General features: G+C 47.5%; 1 protein-coding gene across 1 annotated transcript; it reads left to right on the top strand.

Annotated features, from left to right (window-relative positions):
* Positions 1–1176: 1176 nt before the first annotated feature.
* LOC311242983 (heat shock factor protein 1-like) lies at positions 1177–1894 on the top strand (the record flags this gene model as incomplete). Its single annotated transcript, XM_084332045.1, is given in 2 exon segments — positions 1177–1343; positions 1345–1894. Coding segments are annotated over 2 exon segments (717 nt in total).
* Positions 1895–13164: the final 11270 nt, after the last annotated feature.

Raw genomic sequence — 13164 nt, forward strand, 5'->3', positions numbered from 1 at the left:
CGATATACAAATACAATTAAATATATATATATAAATAAATATACATATTCGGTTTAATCTGATCCTTCACAACAATTTGAGTTGATTAACTTAAAAGAAATGAGGCATTAGATTGCCTCAATGTCTTTGAGTTCTGTTAACTTAATCACATGGATTTAAGGTTGAATCTTAAGTCACAGTAACTGAACATATTTGAACTGCCTTAACTGAGAACTGTAAGTCACAGTAACTGAACATATTTGAGTTGACACCACTTGAGAACCTTAAGTCACAGTAACTGAATATATTTGAATTGCCTTAACTGAGAACTGTAAGTCACAGTAACTGAACATATTTGAGGTGACTCCACTAGAGAACCTTAAGTCACAGTAACTGAACATATTTGAACTGCCTTAACTGAGAACTGTAAGTCACAGTAACTGAACATATTTGAGGTGACACCACTTGAGAACCTTAAGTCACAGTAATTGAACATATTTGAATTGCCTTAACTGAGAACTGTAAGTCACAGTAACTGAACATATTTGAGGTGACTCCACTAGAGAACCTTAAGTCACAGTAACTGAACATATTTGAATTGCCTTAGCTGAGAACTGTAAGTCACAGTAACTGAACATATTTGAGTTGCCTCCACTTGAGAACCTTAAGTCACAGTAACTGAACATATTTGAACTGCCTTAACTGAGAACTGTAAGTCACAGTAACTGAACATATTTGAGTTGACTCCACTTGAGAACTGTAAGTCAGAGTAACTGACCATATTTGATTTGACTTAACTGAGAACCTTAAGTCACAGTAACAGACCATATTTGAGTTGCCTTAACTGAGAATTGTAAGTCTTAGCCAACTGAAAACATTTGAGTTCATCAACTTAAAAAAATTGAGGCATGGGATTGCCTAAATTTTTTTAAGTTCTGGAAACTTATTCGGGTTTACAGTGTACCGTTTTGCTGTGGAAAGAGACAATACAGAGACAATACAGACCCTCTCCCGTTGGCCGGCGGTGCATAGGCATCACCCACACTTTCACAATTTCCCCGCGCGGAATTGTCTAGTATGTTGTTAGCTATTTTGGGAAACGAGCTAACGACATTAGCAGAGCGCTAACTAACTAACTCAGACTGTCGACTTGTGAACGTTGGCTTTGTTTTATTGTATCCCTGTCGTTTTGGGAGCATGGCGTTTCACAGAGGTGTGGTCGTTAGCGGCAGCAGCGTTTCAGCTTTTCTGACCAAACTTTGGACACTGGTGGAAGACCCAGAAACTGACCCGCTCATCTGCTGGAGCCCAAATGGAACTAGTTTTCATGTATTTGACCAGGGTCGCTTCTCCAAGGAGGTTCTTCAAGTTTTTCAAGCACAACAACATGGCCAGCTTCGTACAACAACTCAACATGTATGGATTCCGTAAGGTGGTCCACATCGAGCATGGGGGTCTTGTGAAACCGGAGAAAGACGACACAGAGTTCCAACATCCTTATTTCATCAGAGGACAAGATCAGCTGCTGGAGAACATCAAACGCAAAGTCACCAATGTGTCCAATCTGAAGCAGGATGAGCTGAAGGTGTTTCCTGAGGAGGTGTCTAAGATCCTCAGTGATGTTCAGCTGATGAAGGGAAAACAGGAGAACATCGACTCTAAGATCATCTCTATTAAACACGAGAACAAGGCTTTGTGGAGGGAAATTGCCAGTCTGAAACAGAAACACTCCCAGCAGCTGAAAGTTGTCAACAAGTTGATTCAGTTATTGGTCACCCCGGTCCAGTCCAACAGAGTTCTGGGCATGAAGAGAAAGATCCCTCTGATGCTGAACGACAGTAGCTCTGCCCACTCCATGCCTAAATACAGCCGGCAGTACTCCTTGGAACCATTGCAGTCCTCCCAAGCTATATAATCTGCTTCATCAGGAGGGTTTAGTGCAGCCAGTCTATTTCCTGCTGACAGCCCTCTGAATTCTGGCCCTATCATCTCTGACATCACAGACCTGGAGAACCTACAGTCCATCCTCAATGCATAGTCCATCAACTTCGACTCCTCCCCACTGTTTGAGCTTTTCAGCTCTGTACCCAGTGGAGACATCGATCTGGACAGTCTAGACATTCTGCTGTCTCCAGTGCCTGCTAAAGGAGTGGACGGTGGAAACGACTCTTCCAACACAAGGAAGCAACTAGTGCAATATATGGCCACGCCCCTAGTAATGACTGAACCAATGTGCTTGGGGCAGGCTGATCTGCTCTCTCTGCTGGAGCTGGAAGGAGATTCTTATTTCATATCGGAACCTTCGGAGGAGGATGTTTCCATCATGTAACTAACCTGGACCTGGACATCTCCCAAAACCACCATTTAGCTAACCTAGACCTGGACATCTCCTCTCAAAACCACCATTTAACTAACCTATACCTGGACATCTCCTCTCAAAACCACCATGTAACTAACCTAGACCTGGACATCTCCCTCAAAACCGCCATTTAACTAACCTAGACCTGGACATCTCCTCTCAAAACCACCATTTAGCTAACCTAGACCTGGACATCTCCTCTCAAAACCACCATGTAACTAACCTAGACATGGACATCTCTCAAAACCACCATGTAACTAACCTAGACCTGGACATCTCCTCTCAAAACCACCATTTAACTAACCTAGACCTGGACATCTCCTCTCAAAACCACCATTTAGCTAACCTAGACCTGGACATCTCCTCTCAAAACCACCATGTAACTAACCTAGACCTGGACATCTCTCAAAACCACCATGTAACTAACCTAGACCTGGACATCTCCTCTCAAAACCACCATTTAGCTAACCTAGACCTGGACATCTCCTCTCAAAACCACCATGTAACTAACCTAGACCTGGACATCTCTCAAAACCACCATTTAACTAACCTAGACCTGGACATCTCTCAAAACCACCATTTAACTAACCTAGACCTGGACATCTCCTCTCAAAACCACCATGTAACTAACCTAGACCTGGACATCTCTCAAAACCACCATGTAACTAACCTAGACCTGGACATCTCCTCTCAAAACCACCATTTAGCTAACCTAGACCTGGACATCTCCTCTCAAAACCACCATGTAACTAACCTAGACCTGGACATCTCTCAAAACCACCATTTAACTAACCTAGACCTGGACATCTCTCAAAACCACCATTTAACTAACCTAGACCTGGACATCTCTCAAAACCACCATTTAACTAACCTAGACCTGGACATCTCTCAAAACCACCATGTAACTAACCTAGACCTGGACATCTCTCAAAACCACCATTTAACTAACCTAGACCTGGACATCTCTCAAAACCACCATTTAACTAACCTAGACCTGGACATCTCTCAAAACCACCATTTAACTAACCTAGACCTGGACATCTCTCAAAACCACCATGTAACTAACCTAGACCTGGACATCTCTCAAAACCACCATTTAACTAACCTAGACCTGGACATCTCTCAAAACCACCATTTAACTAACCTAGACCTGGACATCTCTCAAAACCACCATGTAACTAACCTAGACCTGGACATCTCTCAAAACCACCATTTAACTAACCTAGACCTGGACATCTCTCAAAACCACCATGTAACTAACCTAGACCTGGACATCTCTCAAAACCACCATTTAACTAACCTAGACCTGGACATCTCTCAAAACCACCATGTAACTAACCTAGACCTGGACATCTCTCAAAACCACCATTTAGCTAACCTAGACCTGGACATCTCCTAAAACCACCATGTAACTAACCTAGACCTGGACATCTCCTCTCAAAACCACCATGTAACTAACCTAGACCTGGACATCTCCCAAAACCACCATTTAACTAACCTAGACCTGGACATCTCCTCTCAAAACCACCATTTAACTAACCTAGACCTGGACATCTCCTCTCAAAACCACCATTTAACTAACCTAGACCTGGACATCTCTCAAAACCACCATTTAACTAACCTAGACCTGGACATCTCCCAAAACCACCATGTAACTAACCTAGACCTGGACATCTTCTCCCAAAACCACCATGTAACTAAGCTGGACCTGGACATCTCCTAAAACCAAGCTAGTGTTCACACACCATCTACAACAACAATCGGTCTACATCTGGTCATGCTGGACCTACAAAAGGCCTTCGACACTGTCAATCACACCATTCTGATTGACAAGCTAAAAGCAATTGGTTTTGATAGTCTATCAGTGAGCTGGATGCAATCCTACCTGGAGGGGAGAGAGCAGATGGTGGAGGTAAACGGTACCCTATCCCCCCCCCTCACAGTAAGCTGTGGTGTTCCACAAGGAAGCATACTAGGTCCGCTACTGTTCCTAATTTATGCAAATGACATGTCGTCAGCTTGTGACTGCAACTTGTTCCTGTTTGCGGACGACTCAGCCCTGCTGGTCTCTGACAAGAACAAGTTACAGGTTGAAAAAACCCTCAGCTCAGAACTAGGCAAAATCTGCATATGGCTCGCTGATAACAAACTATCATTACACATGGGCAAAACAGAGTCCATTCTCTTCGGTTCAAATAACAAACTCAGCAAGACCGACGGCTTCTCAGTTACAGTGGGTGACAATATTGTCACAAGGAAAGAAGATATTACCTACCTGGGTTCCATCCTAGAGGCAAATCTTTCCTGTGACAAAATGGCATCCAATGTAATAAAAAAAGTCAACCAACGAACTCGATTCTTGTACCGGATCTCCTCACTGGTAAACAAGAATACCCTGAAGACTCTAGCAGGAGCACTCATTCAAGGGTACTACGACTATGCTTGCACATCATGGTACCAAAGCACCTCAAAGGCGCTAAAAACAAAATTACAAACATCTCAAAACAAACTGGTCAGACTACTGCTTGACCTTACTCCTAGAACCCACCTCACCCCTGCCCACTTTGACAACCTAGGATGGCTTAGAGTAGACGACAGAGTACAGCAACTTGCAATGGGCCTGGTCTACAAGATACACTACACGACCAATGTACATGTCAAAATACTTCCCAAAGGTCAGTGAATACCACGATCACAACACCAGAGGGAGCTCCACAAATCATGTTAAACCCAGATTCGGCTCAAACAAGGGACTAAACACGTTTTGCAATTATGCCACATCAATGTGGAACGCCCTACCCAAAGCTGTAAAGGAATGTGAATCACTACCCACTTTCAAAAACACTCTCAAAAAACACCTAAGGGAGACTGCAACTCGAAACTGGCCCCTGTAAATGTACAGTAAATTACCAAGTATGGTCTTGTCAATAATCCAATGTACAGTTTTGTTTGTACAGTTGTACAGTGTCCCCCACCCACCCCTCCTACCCAAAGGTGCTGCTTCGGCGGCGGCGCGCTGGGCTTCGGCCCGGTCCCTTACCATATTCTCTTCCGTCTGAAGGCGTCTAATCTCTAGACGTATACGATCTTCGTCGCTCCGTTGCTGCGCTTGAAGGCGTTCTCTTTCCATGGAAGAATGTTCGCGCTCACTAAGCGTCTGTGCTTGGAGTCGATCGCGCTCTGTTGAGGCTGCCAGGCTGGCGAGGAATGCCTGTGCCAGCATCTTGTCCGCCTCGCTGGGGGAAGACGCTGGTTGAGGTGATCCGCTCCTGGCAGTACTCGTTGGAGATCTGTTCTCCTGTGGCGAGTCCTGGAGATCCATCTCCGGGGTGCTCGCCTCTTCTTGTAGCGGGTCGAGTTCCATCCCTGGAGGGCTGTCTTTATCCTGGAGCTCTCCGGGGACTACTTCTTCGGTCTTGGCGGGGGGTAAAGTCATGTCGGGTCCCTCCTGGTCCCTACCGTGAGCTTGGTCAGTTACGTTAGAACCCACTAGGGCCTCTATTGGCGGGGTAGCCTGGTCGATAGGGTCGGACATAATTTTACTATCTACTTTTTCCGCGTTTACCGTCTGTAGAAAGCTAGGTAGTATATTGGCAACGTAATCCTCTAAGTACTGAGGTGTCTGCCGTCTACGCTGCGGGCGATCTACTTTAGGAGAACCGTTTTGTGGAGTGTTCATCATTGGCCATGTCAATATTAATACCACTATATTAATATTACACTAGTTACCCTCCGGCTCGAAGGACCAATTGTAACTGAGGGGTACAATTCCCTGACTGTATTGATAAGTATGGTATCATTAAACCACTACCGTCTTATGTACTTTAATTACTGGCCATACAGTACATGATATATAAATATGATGAACACTTCCCACAATGAATCGGTTCCACACAAAGTTGTAATTAAGTATTTATTGCAGCAAAAGGTACATAATATACTTCTCTATTTTACTTTGGATGCGCTTATAAGGCAAAGGAATGTGCGTAGGCAAATCAATAATGAATGTCCATTCTCTGGTTACGCAGGAGGTAATTATACAACCTGAATCTTAGGGAATTATATCTATGGTACACTAGTAATATATAGCGGGAGATACTGGAAGGGTCCCCCCGGTTGTAAGCCAGCTGGGGTAGAGGATCTGTCGGTAGTAGAGCCTGGGTCAACGATGATAAGGAGACTCCGAGTACGGGAGACGGTGCAATAAGATCTTGATCCACAGACGAATACAGCTGTTCTCCGTAGCCTGTAGATCCACAGGGAAGAAAGCTAGCCTGCCTCAGGCTCTCTGAGGCGCAGACTCGACGTGGCTCCTCACAGGGTAAATCCCACACACGTGTAGGCGTCGGCGATTCTCCGCTCCATTAATCACAGGACCAAAAGCAAATATAATCCAGCCACAAAGGGCTATGCAGTCGTCGGGTAGATTAATCCAGTGTACATGTCCACACGGTTCTCGTCTAGGGCTCCTCGGGTGAAAGCGCCATGAAAGCAGCCCAGCCTGGATAAGCTCTCTAGCTGATACGAGGAAGCGTTGGTGATGCTGGTCACTGTAGAACTTTAGCCGCACGATACACTATACACAAATAGACTATTACTGACTTAATAGAAATATGTCGCACTCGACGGTATAGCGCCAAACTCTGACAATTCAGTTATTAATTCGCACGCGGTCTCAATGCTCTTATTTGGGGCCAAACAGGCCATACTTCACCGCACGAAGTATCGTGGGTGAGGCTTCAACTTATTGGATAACATACTTCTGTATTCACCTGCGCCATATTTATATGCACGGCGAACAATCTAGTGCCAACCTCATTTCTGTCTCGTATTCTTGGGCAAGGCCGGGCATGTACAGACATGTCTTGACGGTGGCTTTGAACCTGACTCTGGAGGCATGGCCTTGGCGCCTGTGGACCGCTGTCCAATAGGAGAATGAAATATTATGGTCTGTACTAGGCTAAAGGGATATTCCGTGTATATGTACAAGGAATATACAAGGGATATCAAACGATATACAAATATTATGCAATATATATCAATCAATAAATATATATATTCGGTTTAATCTGATCCTTTGTAACACAATATGTATAACTTGAATAAGTAATAAATACAGAAACACCATGTTTAACAATATGTAAATGTGTAGCTACATTTATTTTACATTACATTAACATTTATACGGTCTTTGGCCCTTTGAGGGCAACCATAATGCTGATGTGGCCCTCTGTGAAAATGTTTGACACCCCTGGTCTACACTGTGCTGGAGTTAGTTTCATATTGGACTGTCTACAGTCAAGGATGTTTGAAGTTAGCTTTCTAAATGGACTCTATGTCGTACTCTGTTTATACATGTAGTTTATGAATAATTTGATCAGCAAGTCACTCTGGGCACCATGGAGGTGTCACACATATATATAGTGTGTGTGTGTGTGTGTGTGTGTGTGTGTGTGTGTGTGTGTGTGTGTGTGTGTGTGTGTGTGTGTGTGTATTTATATATACACACACACCCGACGGATTGCACGGGCGGAAGGGGTTAATACGAATAAATAATTAAATAATACAAATAAATAGTGGCATTAAAATAATTGTGCGTTAACGCGTTAATAACGCATTCACTTTGACAGCCTTACTTTGTATACAAACAAATACCAATGTAACTGTCTTCTTATGGCCAGGGATGACTGACCTGACAATTCATACAATACACAGTGATGTGTGAGGGATGAGCTGTTTGTTACAAATCATAAAGCAGCCTGATATTGTGTCAAAAGGATTTCACCATTGAAATCTGTGTTAATTGAACACAACCAACTAGTGTTACTCAGTTGCGTTTTGAGAAATTACAAGACGATTTGCAGACTTCTGGTTGGGCAGTTTCGGTTTCGAATTGTGGACTAACATAATGTAAATGCTCACATTTTCTATTGGAAACAACTTGTGTAAAAAATAGAAAAAGAGGAGAAAAAGTGGATTATTATTACTGTATGTGTACATGCCATACCACCTTAATTCATTGGGGGTAAATAAATATTAAATATAGCATGAGGACATTATGTGCTCCAATGAGCACCCATTCTAGTTTTTTAGCATGGGTCAGTATATAGGTTAACAATAAAACAAGGCACTCTGCATACAGTAGCATACATTCTAGTCACTCTTCCTCAACGCTTATACCTTCCGAAATCACTATGTTAGGCATTATACTGCACACTTCTCTCTGTATATACTGTCTCGTTAACCCTGTTTTAATGACACTGCACACTTCTCTCTATATACCATCTCGTTAACCCTGTTTTAATGACACTGCACACTTCTCTCTGTATATACCATCTCGTTAACCCTGTTTTAATGACACTGCACACTTCTCTCTGTATATACCATCTCGTTAACCCTGTTTTAATGACACTGCACACTTCTCTCTGTACACAGTATATACTGTCCTGTTAACCATGTTTTTATGACATAGCTCTGTCATCATTGTTATATATCGTATTTGCTTCGCGTCCCGCTCTGAGCCTTATTGATATACCCCTTATCTCCTATGATACCTACTGTATCTCCCACAAACAAATACATGCACCCCACCTGTATGGGGCCCCGCCCCCATGGTGGCACCGCCCATATAACTGTGACTGGTCACCAAACACTCTTCCTCTATTTTCGTCCCATCGTAATGGCTGCGTGCACCATACGTTAACTAGCAGGATGAAAAAGATCAGAGTCATAATGTTGAAAGCTTACCGGAGGTTGCTGGCCCCTGGCATCTTCGACGCATGTTTTCGGCGACACGACGGGCCTATGTTGATGTTCCTCGTTTGATGACAGCACATCAAGGTTCAGCTGTACAAGACTGGCTGTCAGGCCAGCTTGTACTCAGGTAGGCCCTGTGTCTTCAGGCATGGGTATTAGTGTTAGTAATGCTGGGTTGTTTTGTTACACAACCATGTTGTGTGTTGGCGCCGGGGGCAGGATGGTTTGGTGAACGTTCACTGCAGGGAACGGTTTCCAAGCTGTCTTGGGCGTGCTGCTAAAACATCTAATGCTATGCTACATGCTATCGCTAATGCCGCATGCTATTACTACTGCTAATTGCTACGCTGTTCTAATGTCTCCGCCGTGAGATGTTGTCACTCTCCCTCCTCTTGCCCGGTTCATCAATGAAGGTCAGTCGGTAGCTGTTATGGTTTTTTTTGCTGAGTCCTATTTACCTTTTTTCGGGTAAATGGGTTGACAACAGGGTAGGCCGTGGCTAGGTTTCCTAGCCAGGTATGTTACCTTGTGTTCCGGCGGGGTTTGTTGAACGGTGTTCCCATCTGGGTTGGCGTCGGGTAGTGGGGCTATGGGTCCAGCCGACATGGTAAACATGTTGCGTGTCTGTGCGCAGGCAATTGTTGTTCTGGGTCCCACATCGCCTCGCGCTAGGCTGCAGTAGTATAAGGGCAGGGCCGCCTGGGAGAAATGTGAGGCCCTGTGCGTTTTTAGACGCGAGGCCCCCCACCCCCTGAGGCGGCCCTGTGTAGTGGGCTATTGTTTCGTTTTGTCACTCTGCTATGAGAAGGTCTGTCTTGCTACAGTTTTCTCTCCTCTCAACCATTCATACTGACGGTCAATCGGTATACTGGGGGAGTAGTGCGGGGGGGGGGCTTTGTTTACCTTTTTTGGTAAATGGGCTAAACTAGGGCTGGTGTCCTGTTGTGAATATTTTGAATGAAGGCGGGACTAGTTCGCTCTGGTCCGTCTCCCCTTAACTTTGTGTGTATGGGTTTGCTCATTCTACAGTATTTTGTGGTTTAGTTCTTTTATTCATTTAACCTTTTCATGGTGCACACCACAGTGGAGGTTGCTGTTTGCAATCACCACTGGTGCTCCGTGTTAACATCAGTCCTTTGTTTTTGACATATTGAAACAATGCCCCGCCCGGCCGACGCCATGGGTGGGTCGGCCTGGCGAGTGGCTGGTGGGCTGTTAAGGCTTGTACCGCCACGGTATGGAATTGGCAACGATTAGAACTGTGTTCGAATTGCTGTTTTTTTCTATTAAAAAAATTGTGTCTGGTGGAGGGGCCTTGAGGGCCAGCCGACGTCGACACATCGCGCGAGGTTGTTGACGTTATTAGCTTTGACCCAGCCGCAAGCTATAACCGCTCAGGGTTCCCCTCTCCGCAGGGGATTTTTGGTCTTCTGCTGGAGCGCGGGCGGTATTGTCCTAGGCCCTACACCGCCTCACACCGCGCAGCCAGAAGAAGAGAGAGCACGGCCTCGTCAGCGGCGATGACGAGGCCCTCGACAGGCGGCCATGTTTTTCCCCGCCGGAGGTATCCTGGGCGTTGATTCGACAGGTGTCCACAAGGCCGACAGCCTTGGCGGCTGAGGGATCGGCCATGTAGGATGGGTTCGGCTTGAACAAACAAGCCGTCACTGTCCTGCCGCGAGCAGCCCGCTCTCCGATCACTCCCTTCCCCAACACCAGCGGAAGAAGTGGGCTCTGATTGTTTCCTTTGGCTGCGGGCCGCGTGCCTTCGTTGATGCGCGGGCGGCCCCCCTTTTCGCTTCTCATGGGGACAGGGGCTGACACCCAGTTGATGGCTGAGCCTGTGTCTGTCCGTGAGAATGTTGTGCTGTCAAGCGGCTCCCACACCTTGAACTGTGTTGGTTGAGCCTGGTGTTACGTCTGTCAACTTAAGTGTTGTCAGCAGGGGGGCTCGAAACCTTTTGAGGCACACAGTGCGGGCTTCCCCGGCCTCGCCTTCGCCAGGCCAGGTATCATGTTGGTGCCTCCCACTCCTGAAATATTGGCAAGTGGTCGCAGCTCACATGATTTGGGGTGGTAGTAATATCACTGCAGGGCTACGGTGTGTAGGAACCCATGGGGGCCTTACACCTTGCATGTCCGGCTGCAGAACAACTCCTTCAGCATGTTCTGGAGGGGTGTTCAGTGGGGGGGCTTTTTTCATCGGAAGCCCCCCGTATCAGACCGGCCCTTTCTGTCGGGGTTCCCCCTTGGGTGCGATTGCCTCGTGGGTGGTGTCAGGGTCAGGTGTTCCGACATGGTTTGGCTACGCACAGCGGGGGGACCGGGCCAACTATCTACAGTTCCTGGCGGACCTGCGCCACGTGACGGCGGGTGCGTTGGGAGTGTCGTCACATATGACTACGGCAGTACCATATGTCGAGGTGGATGGAGAGAACGCTGTGGCGGGGACTTGTGTTTACATAACCCCACCCGTTTTCAGGTTTGGTACAGACCCTATTGTCAGGGTCTCCAGCAGTGACAGCTCTGGTCAACGAGATCCAATCTCTGTGGACGAAGCAAGCCATCGTCGTGGCGTTCTCCTCCCGGTGTTCTCTGCCCGAGAAGTTGGGAGGGAGGGGTGTAAGACCCAGGCTGGACCTGTCCCATGGGAAGGTTCAGCATTTTTTGGATCGTCTCCTACCTGTTGAACACTGTCAGGTGGGGGTCTGGTTCTCCTCCATAGACCTGTAGGATGCGTATGCGCATCCCCGATCTTCCATCCTAGGGCTTACCTACGCTTCCTTTGCAGGGTTAGCGTATGAGTACCAGAGGCTGCCGTTCGGTTTTCTCTGGCTCCCCGCATCTTCACCAAGTGCATGGAGGCCGCACTGGGGCCTCTGCGTCGTCCGGGGTTACGGAGTGTTCTGCCCTGATGACGTTCTGGTCCTTCGCGGTCAAGGTGGATCGTCAGGTCTCGTACCAGGCAGGTCCCTACCAGCCTGGGGTTGCTGTAGACTGGATGTAGAGTACTCCTCTTCCCAGTCAACGGTTGGAGGGCTATGGGCATCCATCTCAGAGCGTGTTGTCAACACGCTCGGGAGGTTCCGTCCTAGGACGGTTACGTCGCTGTCTCACGTCGCGTTTTCACCGACGCCTCCCTCGCTGGTGACGCGTCGGGCCAACGCAGTAGGGGGCAGCTGGCAAACCATGCTGCCCGGTCTACGCTACGTTCAATGTGTTGGTGTTGAAAGCGGTCCTTCTGGTCCACAAATGGTGTTGATCAGGACGGACGATACGACGTCAGTGTCGCGTATCGACAGACAGGGAGGAGTACGCTCCCCCTGTCTGCACCAGGCGGCGGGCGGCTGGCTATGGGCGTCCTCCATCTGCGCGGCCTGAGGGCTCCCCACATCCCCGGCAGGGAGAATGTGGGTGCAGGTGTACTGTCGCAGGGCGGTCCTCATCCTGACGGGTGAGGATTACGTCTGGACATGGCCAGGCAGGTCTGGGACCGATGCCGTGCCGCCAGGGATTCTTCCCCATACATCTGTTAGGTCAGTTGTTGGGACGGGTACGTTGAGGGGCGCAGGTTCTTGATCCTGATGGTGTTCCCATCTGGAATGCGCATGCTCCCTCCACTGTCGCGCTTACGCGGGCAGATGACGTATGTTCCAAGTGTGGTGTAAGGCGGGGGGCCGGGACTCAGTCTCCTGCCCCCTGGATGCTGTCCTTAGTTACCTCCAGTCTCTCCTTGATAGACTGTCGGCTTCGACGGTGAGGGTATATGCAGCAGCTATATCCTCCTATCATGAGGGGTTTGAGGGGATGTCTTGTTCAGCCACCCTCTTGTGAAGCGTTTCCTGCTTGGCGCTCGACGCGTTAAGCCGGTGCAACGCTCCTTGGCTCCGACTTGGGATCTTCAATTGGTCCTCGGTCGGTTGTCCTTGGCCCCGTTTGAGCCGCTCGAGCAGGCGCCGTTGGGACAGCTGTCCTTCAAGACCGCGTTCCTACTGGCTGTCACTTCCGCTAAACGCATAGGTGAGCTCTGTGCTCTCTCGGTACGTCCAGAGTGCCTGTCTTTTCGGACC

Source organism: Notolepis coatsorum (assembly GCF_963971535.1).
Source record: "Notolepis coatsorum genome assembly, chromosome: 16".
Classification (NCBI taxonomy): Eukaryota; Metazoa; Chordata; class Actinopteri; order Aulopiformes; family Paralepididae; genus Notolepis; species Notolepis coatsorum.